This window comes from Cololabis saira, chromosome 14 (genome assembly GCF_033807715.1).
Source record: "Cololabis saira isolate AMF1-May2022 chromosome 14, fColSai1.1, whole genome shotgun sequence".
Lineage (NCBI taxonomy): Eukaryota > Metazoa > Chordata > Actinopteri > Beloniformes > Belonidae > Cololabis > Cololabis saira.
The window spans coordinates 42907978-42924298 of record NC_084600.1 but is presented as its reverse complement, the minus strand read 5'-3'; the positions used below and the strand labels follow the sequence as shown (position 1 = coordinate 42924298).

Here is a 16321-nt window from a genome sequence, read left to right as displayed (position 1 = left end):
TATGATAAAAACTGAGGGAAATTGTAGGTGAGATTCTGAGTTATTATAAGAAAAAAATGTAATGGTGGGGGCAGGATAAAAATAAAGTTAATTATTATTATCATAATCTTCATCATTATTATTATCATTATTAGTATTTTTATCATCATCATCATCATCATCATCATCATCATCATTATTATTATCAACATTACTATTATTATTATAGTTATTATTATTATCATCATCATCTTCATTATTATTATCATCATTATTATTATTATTATTATTATCATCTTCATTATTATTATCATTATCATCATTACTATTATCATTATTTTTATTATCATCATCTTCATCATTATTATTATTATTATCATCATCATCATCATCATCATCGTCATTATTATTATTATTATTGTTATTATTATTATTATTATTATTATTAAGTGGTGGTTGCAGAGATCTCAGAAATGTGTGTATTGAATATGACAGATAGATATGATGAAGAGTTAAAACAGTTATAATATTCTGTCCTCGCAGTTTCAGCTTGTACAACTAGACAGATCGCTAACACTCTGAAGAAAGAGGAGGCTGAAGAAATGATTTTGTTTGAGGATTTATGTTTGATCTTTTTTCTTCTCTTTTGGTCCTCAGTTTTATTTCTAAAAGCTGAGGAACGTAAGTCTAGACTTGACCTTTTAGAATAAACACATCACATCCAGAGGTGACTCTGGGTTTACAATAAAAACTGAGTGAACTTGTAGGTGAGTTATTATGAGAAAAAAATGTAATGGTGGGGGCAGGATAAAAAATAATGTATTTACAAGACAATAGGATATATTAAGACAGCAGCATGACGATATGGGTGAAATGAGGCAGAAAATTGTAATAAATAAAGTGACGGGTTGAGAGCCGAAGACAGTATTGCACATGGTAAAGTTATTATTATTGGTTATAGAATAATAATATATAATAATATATTATCGTAATTATTATTATCATCATCATCATCATCATCATCATCATCATCATCATCATCATTATTATTATTATTACTATGATCATCGTTGTCATTATTATTATCATCATCATCATATAATAAATGCCTCCCATCCATAGGTTAGATTTGATTTGAAGATTTTATTTCAAACATGCATGTTAAAAAAAGAGTACAAAAAAGTAAAAGAACAGAATACAAGTATGTAAGTATGTAAGTATGTAAGTATGTATGTATGTATGTATGTATGTATGTATGTATGTATGTATGTATGTACGTACGTACGTACAGCACTTGGGCAGACCTCACAGCCCTGAATCTTACATACATTCTTACAAAACAAGAGTTTCAATAAACTTACTTATAAAACACACACCCCTACTTTAATAACTGTTCAATATATTGATATAATACTCAATTATATGTATATAAAAATATAGTCGAAATCAAAACAAATCAAAGCAAACGAAAGAAAACAAAACAAACGCCCAGCATTTAGTTGCTACTATGTATGTATGTAATAATAGAAGTAATTATAATGTATAGTATTACATTATCATTACTTTACTATAATACTACAATATAATAGAGAACAATAGACAGCAATGGTTTAACAATATACTTGAATAATTATATAAGAGTAGATATGCTATATATACTGGTTCATATATTTACCTCCAATTATATACATAAAAATTACTATAAATCTATATATCGACATATCTACATATAACTATAAATCAATATATATTAATAGAGATATAGATACAGAAATACTGTATGTATAATACAACTTAAGATAACCATATACATACCTACATGTAACATATGTTATATGTAGGAACTCTTAGTTACTCTGTCACTCTGAGTTTATAATAAATACATCCCATCTGAACCCTGACTCCTGTCTGTTGCAGCTGCGGGACTTTCTCCTGGTTTACAACCGCATGACTGAGATCTGTTTCCAGAGATGCTCCAGCAACTTCAACTACAGGAACCTGACGATGGACGAGGTACTGACGTGTGGATCGATACTGAAGTATCGATACCCCCGATACAGATCTGTACGCTCTGAAATAAACTCAAATATCAATACATTTGATACTTCAGTCATTTGTGGTAATAGAGGGAATGTGCATGACGTCACAGATGCAACTTCACAGCGGGTTTCACCCACTGAGTGTCAGAAAGACTGAGTGTCAGAAAGACTGAGTGCTGAAAAATAAGTTTAAGAGAGACAAATGGATCGCTGCAATTCACAGAAACAACGTGGATTTGTGGTTCCCATTTTGTATCAGGTAATGTTGGATTTTTGGGTAGCTAACGTTAAACGGTCAAATCATAAAGTTCTGTGTCCTCATCACTTTAATTTCTACAACAAATCCTGCCTTTAAGTCGGACCAAGCGTCAAGACTTTTGTAAGCCTTCAAGCTTTGCTTTGTGTATTTCCCCGGCGTAGAAATTAAGTACATATAAATATCAGGAAACTGGATTAGTGTCCAAATATTAATGTCCATGGACCACTGGTTCTTGGTAACTGTACCAAATATTAATGTCCATGGACCACTGGTTCTTGGTAACTGTACCAAATATTAATGTCCATGGACCACTGGTTCTTGGTAACTGTACCAAATACTAATGTCCATGGACCACTGGTTCTTGGTAATTGTACCAAATATTAATGTCCATGGACCACTGGTTCTTGGTAACTGTACCAAATACTAATGTCCATGGACCACTGGTTCTTGGGGTAACTGTACGGGTCACTGTCAAGTCCAACTGACGCTAATTTAAGCCGATAATCAGCTGTTATCCCGTCTTCTCCACTAGTTGCAGCTGTTTCTGCCACTCAGTGGTGGTAAGGGAGTGTAAGTGGGGAAGTGACGTCAATGCAGACCCTCTATATACCATTAACAGGAATACGGTGGAAAGTAACTAAACTATTCAGATTTTGTGTAAATTACACGCTACTGGTACGAACTACTTAATTTCCTTTTCATTTTTAGAGTAGTTCTTATTTCTATGACTAATTATATCTAAAAACTAATAGTATTATAACTGAAATAACTATGAAATAACTATGAAAAGTCCCAAACTCCAAATGCAATATGAGTGTTATTTATCTTGTTATTGTTATTTATATTTAGCTTCACCTGCTCCAGCCTGAGGTCGTAAGATGAACCCCGTTATCGTTTCATCCTCCCTCCTTTGGGGACGACACAATCTTTACATCATAAAAAAGATTGATTCATGCTCACCTTAGAAGTAAAAGTTCAGAGCTCAAAACCCCCAAGAGTCCCGTGATCGGGACCAAAACGGTACTAGTTTCTTCTGAGCGTAGTCAGATTTTGGTCCGCGGGTCGAGGTCGTCACGTGATCCCGCTGCACCAATAGGATGTTACTAGTCAACACAATGTATTCATATTAATAACCCAACATCGCGCTACAGTTTGCCACCTCCACGACACGTATCATGACGTTTTTGTATCGCGAATGTTTCGTGGCAACGATATATTGTTTCACCCCTAATGGGAATCGTATCGGGAGGTGAGTGATGAGGCCCAGCTCTAGTGTGGATGGTCTGATCCCCCTCTGCTGCTCCATGTGTGCAGGAACGCTGCGTGGACCAGTGCGCCGGGAAGCTGATCCGCTCCAACCACCACCTGATGGGGACGTACGTGCAGCTGATGCCGCGCATGGTGCAGCGCCGCATGGAGGAGATGGAGAGCAAGGCGGCGGAGATGGAGAGCAAGGCGGCGGCGGCGGCCTTGGAGGCCTCCCCGCCCCCCCAGGCCTCCCCGCCCTCGGAAGCCTCCCTGCCCCCCCAGGCCTCCCCGCCCCCCCCAGGCCTCCCACCGACTGAGCTTCCACAGGAAGTCCACGGCTCGGTTCTGGGGTCGGCGGGTTCAGACCTCCCAGCTGACCCGGGCTTCGGGGCCGTCGGCCTGTCGGCGGCGCTGACGCCGACGCCGAAGACCAACGCTGAAGCTGCGGCTTCAGGCCCGGCAGGACTTCCTCCTCCTGAAGCCCAGGTGCATGCTGGGAGTACACCGACACCTTGACCAGGACGGGTTTATTATTACTGATTACTGATTATTATTGTGTTTTAACTCTCCTTCACACGTCAATATTACTGCTTTTTCTGTTTTCATACTTTAATTAAACTTCAAGGATTCACCAGCTTGGCTTGTTTTCATTCCTGACAGGTTTTTATTTTTATTTTGTGATTAAAACTGATGAATCCACTGCAAAAACTCAAAATTTTACCAGGAATATTTGTCTTATTTCTAGTTAAAATGTCTCATTTTTTGTCAAAAAATCTTTCATTACACTTAAAACAATCATTACCAGAAAAATAACTTATTTGACAATTTTCACCTGTTTCAAGTAAATTTTCACTTGAAATAAGTAGAAAAACGTGCGTGAAACAGCAGCTCCAGTCATTTCTACCGAGTAATAATGTCTAAAACTATAAATAAAACTGATTGAACTAATAACCAGGTGATTAATATTGTGTTATAAAGACTAAAATCACAGTTTAATGGTTTGCAGTCTGTCAACACTTCATGTACAAGAAATATATATCTTTACAGTAACATTTCATATTTCCCCAAACAGAATTTATTATAATGATTATACAAACACGACCCTGAAGAAACAATGTTAATTAAAGCTGCAAGCAGCGATGAACGGGCCCTTGCGCGTGCAATTTGCCCCGATTAAAGTCAAGGGATTCAAAACCATGTCCGATGACACCACCCACAACTCTGTCAAACCATTCAAAAGTTATAGTAGAAAATAGGGACAACCAATCAGAAGAAGGGGCGGGCTAATTCAGTTCAATGAAGGTCAAGGACCGAGTCCGATGACACCACCCACGAGTCTTTATCACAACCCGTTCAAAAGTTATGGCAGAGAAAAGTTTTCTAGGGGGCGCTGTTGAGCCATTTTGCCACGCACATTAATGCAAACCATTAAATATAAATTTATCACAAGGCCTGGCTTGGTGCAAAATTTGGTGACTTTTGGGGAACTATCAAATATGGACCAATCAGATGGAGGGGGGGGGGGGGCGCGCTTTTTGGCGTCTAGCGTCGCCACGGAAACGCTTTTGACTAAGAAAAGTAATGCGCATAGTCGCAGGATGGAGACGCACATTTTGATGTATAACACACCTGGGTGCACGTTACGGTTCGGGCCACATTAACGGTTGAAGGAATGGCATAAATTGCGCCAGAATTACACGATGAATTGAAAATGGCCGACTTTGGTTTGGTTTATTACACACACACACACACACACACACACATATAGTAATTTAGTCACACGCATACACACACACACACACACACACACACACACACACACACACACACACACATGCATGATCATATACATACACACACACACGCATAGACATACACACTGGCTTGTTCACCTGCATGCTGGCTCTCTAGTTTTTGGGTTTAGGTAGCGGTAGCGATAGCTTAGCTCAGACTGCGATCAGATCTCAAGATTTAGGTCGATTGCTGTTCGTGTTTTGGATGGCTCCGTGCCGGTTTCGTGCTTTGTTTGTGGTTTTTTTTTTGTTGCAGATTTCCAGTGCTTGACGTGTGTCTCCGTGTGTTCCTGCTTCCTGGATTGGCAGTGGATGTCGTCACCACCCCCCCCCACCCCCCCCCCCCCCCAAAAAAACAAAAAAAAAACACTGGGTTTGTATGTGTATATTTATGTATGTGTACGCATATGTGTGCGTATATATAGGTATATATTACATATAGTAATAATGCACATATATACACTTTTGGTTTCTACCGTCATGGTATCAATCAATAATATGTGTGCAGACAAGGTAGAAAAAAAAAAAAAAAAGAAAATGGCCGACTTACTGTTCAGTTTCGGACATGACGCTAGGAGACTTTTTTTTAGATTGCAACATGATCCAGGTGTGTACCGGTTTTCGTGCATGTACATCAAACCGTATTGTGGGGCTTAAGGCACAAAGTTTTTTCTAGGGGGCGCTGTTGAGCCGTTAGGCCACGCCCATTAATGCAAACCATTAAATATCACATTTATCACCAGGCCTGACTTGCGTGCAAAATTTGGTGACTTTTGGGGCACGTTTAGGGGAAAAAAGGCCCTCCTTTTGTCAGAAGAAAGAAGAAGAATAATAAAGAAAAAAAAATAATTCCTACAGATACAATAGGGCCTTCGCACTTTAAAGGGAAAGTTCGGTTTTTTACAACCTGGACCTTATTTCTGGCATTTTTTATGGTTGTATACTCACCCAGAGGTGTTTGGTGTCATTTGGAGTCCTTCGGAAGATATTAGGAGTTTTTTGCGAGCCGCTTCTCCATATAATGGTAGCGCATGGGGGCAGCGCCGGACACAGACGATGCAGCGTCTAAATAACACATGATTGCCGCAAAACTCTTCATTTCTTTTATGAATCACTAGATCTGCTTCCAGGACCTGTTGTAACATTGTGGCGCGGTCTGTGTATTAAATAAATCCGTTTGTAAACATGACCTCTGAACTCATGACGTCATCTCTGTGCGCGCACTCTGTCCTCCGTTCAGTGAGCTCTTCAGCCGTATACTCGGGCTCAAAACGGTAAGGACGTCCATCATATTCAAAGTCGTCGTCCACAACCTCAGAATTTGACAAATATTCAGACATGTTTCAAATAACTAACAGTAAACTAACAGTAGCGAACTCCAGCTGTACACGGAGCTGTGTCTGGGACGCGCGCACAGAGATGACGTCATGAGTTCAGAGGTCTTGTTTACAAACGGATTTACTTATTACACAGACAGCGCCACAATGTTACAACAGGTCCTGGAAGCAGATCTAGTGATTCATAAAAGAAATGAAGAGTTTCGCGGCAATCATGTGTTATTTAGACGCTGCATCGTCTGTGTCCCGCGGTGCCCTCATGCGCTACCGTTATATGGAGAAGCGACTCGCAAAAAACTCCTAATATCTTCCGAAGGACTCCAAATGACACCAAACACCTCTGGGTGAGTATACAACCATAAAAAATGCCAGAAATAAGGTCCAGGTTGTAAAAAACCGAACTTTCCCTTTAAGTGGTCGGGCCCTAAATATCTAAAATCCTCGACTCACTGGCTCATGAAACCCTTTTCTTTCCTCCGGAGCCCAACATTTGTGATTATCTTTTATTAACCTGCGTATTTGTATGTAAATACCCGCATTGTCTTACCGTCGCAGCTTAACATTGCTGGGAGTTTTACTGATGATTGTGAGGAATAAGATGTCAACAGTTTCAGTCTCTCATCACAATCCTCCAACATTTTTAACCTGGCTGTATTTCTCCCTCAAAAATAATTGTTCTCCACCTTTGACCTTTCCAGGTGTTGATAATACTTTGGGACACTTTCCGTATAGGCCTGTGTTGAGAATATCGATATTCCGATTTTAAATCGATTCTTATATTAATTCCTTAAAAATCGATTCATATGTCTAAAGATCCCCTCCTTGAACCGCCACCTTACTGTGGTGGAGGGGTTTGTGTTGCCCGAGTGATCCTAGGAGCTATGTTGTCGGGGGCATTACGCCCCTGGTAGGGACTCCCATGGCAAACAGGTCCTGGGTGACGGGCCAGACTAAGAGCGGTTCACAAGCTTGTCATGAGGAGGAAACCAACAAGGACCGTTACGTGGCCCAAACCAGCGTCACCGGGGCCCCGCCCTGGAGCCAGGCCTGGGGTTGGGGCTCGTAGGCGAGCGCCTGGTGGCCGGGTCTTTGCCCGTGGGACCCGGCCGGGCTCAGCCCAAAACGGCGACGTGGGCCCGCCTTCCCGTAGGCCCACCACCCGCAAGAAGGACCGTGACAAGCCGGTACCATGTGGACTGGGTAGCAGTCGTGGCGGGGTGCCTCGACGACCCAATCCCTGGACCAAAACCCTCACAGTAGGGACATGGAATGTCATCTCGCTGGGGGGGAAGGAGCCCGAGCTTGTGCGTGAGGTTGAGAGATACCGGCTAGAGATAGTCGGGCTCACCTCCACACATAGCTTGGGCTCTGGAACCCAGCTCCTTGAAAGGGGCTGGACCCTCCACTACTCTGGAGTTGCCCAGGGTGAGAGGCGGAGGGCTGGTGTGGGTTTGGTTATAGCCCCCCAGCTCAGTCGCCATGTGTTGCAGTTCACCCCGGTGAACGAGAGGGTCGTTTCCCTGCGCCTTCGGGTCGGGGAAAGGTCTCTCACTGTTGTTTGTGCCCACGGGCTGAACAGCAGTGCGGAGTACCCGGTCTTCTTGGGGTCCCTCGGAGGAGTACTTGATAGTGCTCCAACTGGGGACTCCATTGTTCTACTGGGGGACTTCAACGCTCACGTGGGCAATGACAGTGATACCTGGAGAGGCGCGATTGGGAGGAACGGCCTCGCCGATCTGAACCCGAGCAGTGTTTTGTTGTTGGACTTCTTTGCTAGTCACAGTTTGTCCATCACAAACACCATGTTCAGGCATAAGGGTGTCCATCAGTGCACGTGGCACCAGGACACCCTAGGCCGGAGGTCAATGATCGACTTTGTTGTCGTTTCATCTGACCTTCGGCCGCATGTCTTGGACACTCGGGTGAAGAGAGGGGCTGAGCTGTCAACTGATCACCACCTGGTGGTGAGTTGGATGCGCTGGTAGAGGAGGAAGTTGGACAGACCGGGCAGACCCAAACGGATTGTGAGGGTCTGTTGGGAACGTCTGGCTGAGCCCTCTGTCAGGGAAGTCTTCAACTCTCACCTCCGAGAGAACTTCTCTCAGATCCCGAGGGAGGCGGGGGACATTGAATCATGTATTTAAGCCAATCACTACCACTCCACTTCCGACAATACTTCTGTATAAAATCCAATATTCACAGTTATCCAACTAGATCAGCATCTCATCTCTGTCCACCCCGATGTCGCACCATTAGAGGGCAAAATAATATTAAATACAGAGGGGTCGCCCTGTGGAATAACATCTCCAATCTAGTACCTAGCACTCCTTCCTTCCTTGTTTTCAAAAAAAGATTAAAAAACAAACTCATAGCTGAGACGTAAACAGCTGCTGACCCAGTACCATCAACGTCTGCTGTACTGTACCTTGTGTACATACAAGTACACTGTACACTGTATATACTATATATCTAGATGCTCTTTGTTTTGGTTTATATTACAGTCTGCTCCTTTTATCATATTTTTTAAGATGTCTATTTTAACTATTTCATTATCTTGTTTTTTTTTTCTAAAGTATTTTTTGTTTTACTGTCTGAAGTGAATCATAGAGGGGAGGCCACTCGATAAGCCCTCTCAGATTTCTGACCTCTCCAGCACATTTTCTTCTTTTTTCCTCTAAACGCATTCCAATGTATTTTTTTTCTTTTCTTCTTTCAAAAATGTGCAAATAAATCAAATCAAAATTAGGGAGCAGTGAGAAAATGAGGGATTATTACAGGGCACTCCTTGTCTTTCTTAAAGAGACAGGGCTAGACAATAGAATATACATGTGATTATCTTATTTTATTTATTTATTTGCTTATTTATTTTTCTTTTGTTTTCTTTCCCTTTTATTTTCCTTTGAGTTAGACTGTAACCTGATGTATTGCCAATCCTGATGTTACACACTCCGGTACACCTAATAATGTTGGTTGCAATCCGCCAATAAACTTAGAGACGAAGAAGAAGAATGTCGTATCTGGTCAGTTTGGTGGTCACATGTTTCCGGGCAGAGTTCTCACAGCGGAGGAACCCAGTGTTGTGCCTGAACGCGTTCAATGAACGATCGTTCATGAACTCATTTTGGGTGAACTTGAACTGAACGTACTGTATTTCCGCTTGATGAACGTGAACGCGAACGCGTTCATTCTGCTGTGTGTGAACGGCGTTCTCTCACAGTATAACTTCATTCAAGAGTGTGCCAGATTTCCTTAGAGCCTTCCAGGTGGAAACCCAGCTAAAACTCACCGTAAACAGCCTTAATATGTAGCGGAAAAACCACCCAATCTGGCAACCACTGTCATACCTGTCGCACTGACAAATATGTAATCGAAACACGGAACAACGGGAGCATGGACGAAGGCAGCACACTAGCTTTATACATCATACATCCATGGACTCTATGGCGGCGTATGACCATTTGAACGAATTTTATGAAAAAGTCAGTACTGACCTTGACCCAAGCAGTAAAAATCTCACGTTTCTCTGTAAACTTTGCCCACCTGGTTTGAAGAAGACAGTCCGGACATGGACGACGTCGACAGCAAACCTAAAACGGCACATTGAGCTAAAGCACCCGGCTAGCCTTTCAAGGTATGTGTGAGGGAATAAAAAAAAACACAACAACGGCGAGCCAAAACAAATCCAACTTAACCACCCAAATCGCATTAACATCATACAGTAGTGGCTCCGTTTCCTCTGTCTCCCAGCCGCAGCTGGACAACCTGGTTTTGCAGTACATCATTGGAGACCTGCAGCCTTTGAGTAAAGTGGAATAGCCAGCTTTCATAAACTTAATTAAGGGGTTGCAGCCATCCAAAAAAGTGCCATCAAGAAAAAACGTACAGACACTGCTAAGCCAAAAATATAAAGAAAACATGTGAACTTAAGGCTGAACTCTCTGAGGTCGATGCTGTGTGCACAACAGCAGATTGCTGGTCAGCTGTGAATAAGTCATTTATGGGCATCACTATCCACTGGCTAAACAAAACTGATGTTTCTGAAAGACACTCTGCAGTACTGGCATGCCGGCGGATTAAAGGAGCACATACACATGATGTATTGGCAAAAGTATTGTCAGATGTTAAAGAATTCAAAATCCACAACAAGGTTGTGTGTACAGTAACAGACAACGCTGCAAATTTTGTCAAGGCGTTCAACTGTTTTGGGATGGATGTTGCTATTGATGCTGAAGAGCCAGAGACAGTTGATGAAACTGAACGTGAGGATGACAATGAACCCGAGTCAGCCTTTGCACTGACAGCTCAGATGAAGATGACCAGATGGAGCCTGAGCCTCTCTCAGATCTGGATCATCCCTCTCTCCCCCCTCACAGAAGGTGCATGGCTCACACCTTGAATCTAGTGGCCAAAGATACTGAAAAAGTAACTGAACAACGCTACAAAGCAATGTCGAGGGCTGTTTTTGCGAAAGCGTCTGCTCTGTGGAACAGGGTTAAGCGGAGTCCAAAGGCTTCTGATACTGTAGAGGAAAAGCTTGGGATTGGCTTTGTTGTGCCAAATGACACCAGATGGAACTCTGTATTTCTTGCCATGGAGCGACTGTCTCCCATTGCAACACTAACTACCAAGGCAGATATGAATGTGGGTGAGGTCACCTCTGCAAATGATGCCACTCCCCTACATGACGAGCTGATCCTGCACACTGTGAGTGATGACTTTGGCTTTCGTCGATTCTCGCCAGATGAAATTGATGAGGCATTGTGACAGCACCGTGGTCGACCTGAATGTCAGCTTCCTACCTCCCTGCAGAGACGACACCTTGGAAGTAGTTCCAGCTTCCTACTCCCTGCAGAGACGACACCTTGGAAGTAGCTTCAGCTTCCTACTCCCTGCAGAGACGACACCTTGCAAGTAGCTTCAACCCAGACTTGAATAACTAGAGCACCCTATGGGGTGATTTGGAACTTAGTGACAGTCATGCCAAATGCCCGATGGTGACATTTGCACACAGATCACATCCGACTGTGAATTGCTTTTCGTCTGTCACTTGGCCTGTTGATTCCTGCCTTTTGTGCTTTGAATTTACTGTATAAGATAAGATAAGATAAGATATCCTTTATTTTCTCCCTCAGTGGGGAAACTTATTTGTTGTCAGCAGTACACACATATAGGGGAGGGGTAAAAAGACTGAAAAGTCAGAAATAAAAAATACAAAAGATATGTATAAAATATGTATAAACACAGGATATGAACAGTATATACAGTTAAACAGTGCAGAAAAGCAGGTGGAGTGTTGTGAGGTAGATTGGCAGATATTGCACATCTTATGTTATTGCACATATTATTGTCATATTATTGTCTGTTGGCTACTGAGAGCAGGCATGGTTGTACAGTCTGATGGCAGCGGGGAGGAAGGACCTGCGATGCCTCTCGGTGGTGCATCGTGGGTGACGAAGCCGGTCACTGATGGAGCTCTCCAGGGCTCTGACAGTCTCATGAAGGGGGTGGGAGACATTGTCCATGATGGAGGACAGCTTAGCCACCATCCTCCTCTCCCCCACCACTTCCACCCGGTCCAGACTGCAGTCCAGGACAGAGCCGGCTTTCCTCACCACCTTGTCCAGTCTCTTCCTCTCTGCTGCAGTGATGCTGCTGCTCCAGCAGACCACACCATAAAAGATGGCCGACGCCACCACAGAGTCATAAAAGGTCCTCAGGAGGCCGTCCCTCACTCCGAAGGACCTCAGTCTGCGCAGCAGGTGGAGTCGGCTTTGGCCCTTTTTGTATAGGGCCTGGGTGTTTACAGTCCAGTGGGCGGGGTTGCAGGGCGGGGGGTTGGTAGGTTCGGTGGAGTTGAGAGTGGGCTGGGGGGTTGTGGAGTGGGAGTAGCAGGGAGGGGGGTTGAGGTGAGAGTCCTTGGAGCAGAAGAGGCTCCAGTCGGGGGAAGTTGCAGCAGGGCTGGGTGGGTGGTGGGAGGGGTGTCTGGTTGTTCAAACCGGTTGAAGAACCGGTTCAGGTCATTCACCCACTCCTGGTCCCTGTCCAGCGCAGGTCTGGAGTTGCTACGTCCTGAGATGGTGTTCAGGCTCCTCCAGACCCCGCTGACGTCGTCCCGCTGCAGCTGGTCTTCCACCCTCCTCCTGTAGCTGCTCTTCCCCTCCCTGATCTTCTTCCTCAGGTCCCTCTGCACCGTCTTCAGCAGGTCCCTGTCTCCTGATTTGAAGACCCTCCTTTTGTCCCTGAGCAGGCCTTTAATCTCAGGGGTGATCCATGGTTTGCTGTTTGCAAACACTTTAACTGTCTTGGTGGGTATGGTGGATTCTACACAAAAGTTGATGTAGTCCGTGACACAGCTGGTGAGACTGTCGATGTTGTCCCCGTAGTCCTCACAGAACACATCCAACACCGTAGTCTCAAAACAGTCCTGGAGAGTCTCCAGAGACTGTTCAGACCAGATCTGTCTGGTGTGGGTGACTGCTGGTTGTCTTTGCACCAGAGGCTGATCCAGGGGGAGAAGGTGGATCAGATCATGATAAGATCTTCCAAGCAGGGGCAGGGGGGATGATGTATATGCCTCTTTGAGGTTGGCATAAAAAAGGTCCAGTGTTTTATTTCCCCTGGTGCTGCAGTTGACATATTGGGTGAAAGTTGGAAGTGTGGATGAGGGAGGGGCATGATTAAAATCCCCGGTAATAAGGAGGAGGGCATGTGGGTGCTGTGTTTGCAGCCTGCTCACACTGCTGTGCAGGACATTGCGAGCTGCGTCGGCATTAGCAGAGGGCGGGACATACGCAGTTATCGCGATAACATGCGAGAGTTCCCGCGGCAGGTAGTGTGGCCTCATGCTAACGGCTAGCAGCTCAATGTCCGCGCTGCAAAGTTGCTCTTTAATAGAGATGTTCCCAGGGTTACACCATCTATCGTTCACAAACACAGCAAGCCCCCCTCCTCTCCTCTTACCGCTGTCCCGTGTCCTGTCTGCCCTTATCAGAGTAATTCCGTCCAGAGCGACGGCGGAGTCCGGTGTTTGCTCCGTTAGCCAGGTCTCTGTGAACAGCATCAGGCTGCATTCCCGGTACTCCCGCTGGTGCCGTGCCAGCGCCGCTAGCTCATCCATCTTATTACAGATGGATCTCACATTCCCGGTGATGATGGTGGGGAGTGTGGGCTTGAAGCGGCGTTTTTTTTTCCAGCACATAACACCCGAGCGTTGTCCTCTTTTCTTCAGCTCGGGGGGAACATCGGGCTTGCAGCCGGTTAGCTTCCCCTGGCTACGGAGGGCTAACAGCTGATCGCGGGTGTAAACAATGGAGCGTTTACTTCCTGTTTCGGTGGTTGCTGGGGTGATGAACCAGGTGAAAAATAGTATAAATAAAAGGGCCAGCCTCACTGTTTTTCCAAACATGATGCCGCCCGATGAGCACAGAGAAAAAAAGCACGTCTCCACAGGAGACAGGACCGAAGAAAAAAAGGTCCAAATAGGTAAAAACAGACAATAAATAAAAAACGAGTCGACGGAGCTGCTGCAACGTGTCGCCACTAGCGCGGCGCCATTTCATTTATAAAAGTCCTGTCGTCGAGCCACTCTGGGTCGGCACACTAATTCAGACACAATCTGTGCTGGTCCTGCTCACCGCCAGCTACTGAATAAAACTATCAACCCCACAGCGGATTCCTGAACTGGATTCTATATTATTCTTCAACAATTTGACTCGATCCACCGAGGTATGATGGTGAAGATCCTCAAGTCATACAGTATTCCTCCCAACCTACTCCGAGCAATAGAGACCATGTACGCGGGAACAAGGGCCAAGGTGGTGACCCCAGATGGCAGCAGCGAGGAGTTTGACATCCTTGCTGGGGTTATGCAAGGAGATACATTAGCCCCCTTTCTCTTCATCATAGTCCTTGATCATGCACTCAGGAAGGCAATCAGCGGGCGAGAGCAGGAACTTGGCTTCACGCTAACACCAAGGAGGTCAAGTCGAAAACCTGCAGTGGTCCTCACAGACCTTGACTATGCAGATGACATCAGTTTGCTCTCTGACAACGTGGAACAGGCACAAGAACTACTAAACAGGGTAGAGCTAGAGTGTGCCAAGGTTGGCCTCAGGTTAAACGCCAAGAAAACTGAGGTCATCACCTACAACATTCCACCAGAACATCAACCTCTGACTACAGCAGCAGGCACTGTGCTGAAAGAAGTTGATGACTTCAAATACCTGGGTTCGTGGGTCAACTCAACTGAGCAAGATCTAAAAGTGAGGAAGGCACTTGCATGGAGGGCCCTGAACGGGATGACCAGTGTATGGAACTCCAACCCCCCCCCCCCCCGCTAAATCAGACTCAGCTTCTTCTTCGCGACAGTAGAGTCTGTTCTCCTCTATGGCAGTGAATGCTGGACCCTCAAACCAACCCTAGTGAAATCCCTGGACGGGTGCTACACCAGGATGTTGCGTGCAGTGCTTAACATCAGCAAGAATGCACATGTAACCAACCAAGTCCTATATGAAGGAATGCCAAGGGTGAGCGAAAAGGTTGCTGTAAGGAGAATGAGACTTGCAGGGCACTGCCAAAGACACAAAGAACTGTCAGCCAGCAAGCTGGTGCTGTGGGAGCCAACACGCGGGCGCCGGTCAAGAGGACGTCCTACACCAACATATGTGGACATACTCAAGAAGGATGCAGGGGCCCAGAGTACCAGCGAACTGGAAAGTTGTATGGAGAATCGGGATGACTGGAGACAACGATGGACGGCTCGTCTGAGGACGACCTAGTAGTATTTGGTGCCGTGACCCGGATGACAATAGACCTTCGATGGACACTCCTTTTTCCAGACCAACGACACACCAGTGACTTTTAGCCAAATTATTCAGAGGTAAGGGGTCCATTTACAAAATCGCAAATTATTGTTGCTGGGTTGTTGTCGAAAGTCTGTGAATTGGAGTACCAGAGAAAGGTTGACGTCATCCCGAAATTTTATGTAAGTCCGCTGTGTGGTTGTGAGCAGGGGTTATTGAGAAGGTTATTGTAGAGATGTTTTAGGAATGCTGGCAATTTCATAACACTTGAATTTGATTGTGTTGTGAGAATGCTTTGCTTCTCCTGCCTTAGAATTTGACTCGCTCTTCTAAAAAGGTTTAATATCTCGGGTAACATTAAAGAAAGAATGGCCAGAGTGCCAAGTTGGTCTGGGTACCAAGAGAATAGTCCAGTGGGACTTATAGCATATGCAGGACTTGAGGTCCATAAGAAGTGTTTGGAACACTGAGAGTTTTGTGGGAAATAGGCATATATGTAGAGGAACTGTTTTTATAAGTGGGGATGATTTGCTCTCCCAAATACTTGTAGATATATATATTTCATTTCAGTAAGGATCTGACCCGCTCTCCTTACATCAACAGGAATGATTTGTATGCTCAAGTAGACTGACGATCGGAAGAATTAGCAAGTGATTTGTGGGTAAAAGTAAGTGTAATTGAAGGTTTTTTGGGAGGGATCTTACAGAAAGAAAAATGGGAAGTTTTTGGGAAGTTTTTTTCAGTAGAGAGTCAGAGAAAGAGTTGACTGGTCCTATTAAGTACATGTACGATAATTACGGTACAGATAGTTTTATTTGTTACTTAGTTGGTATTAAATATGGTTAAAATAACTAAAGCACTTCAA

General features: G+C 44.4%; 1 protein-coding gene across 1 annotated transcript in view; it reads left to right on the top strand.

Moving 5' to 3' along the window:
• timm10b (translocase of inner mitochondrial membrane 10 homolog B (yeast)) overlaps positions 1 to 4161 on the top strand; it is a 4519-nt gene extending 358 nt beyond the window's left edge. Inside the window, exons 2-3 of the mRNA XM_061739228.1 lie at positions 1897 to 1992; positions 3592 to 4161. Coding sequence (XP_061595212.1) covers positions 1897 to 1992; positions 3592 to 4041 — 546 coding nt within the window. The 3' untranslated portion in view covers positions 4042 to 4161. The remainder of the gene's footprint in view (positions 1 to 1896; positions 1993 to 3591) is intronic.
• Positions 4162 to 16321: the final 12160 nt, after the last annotated feature.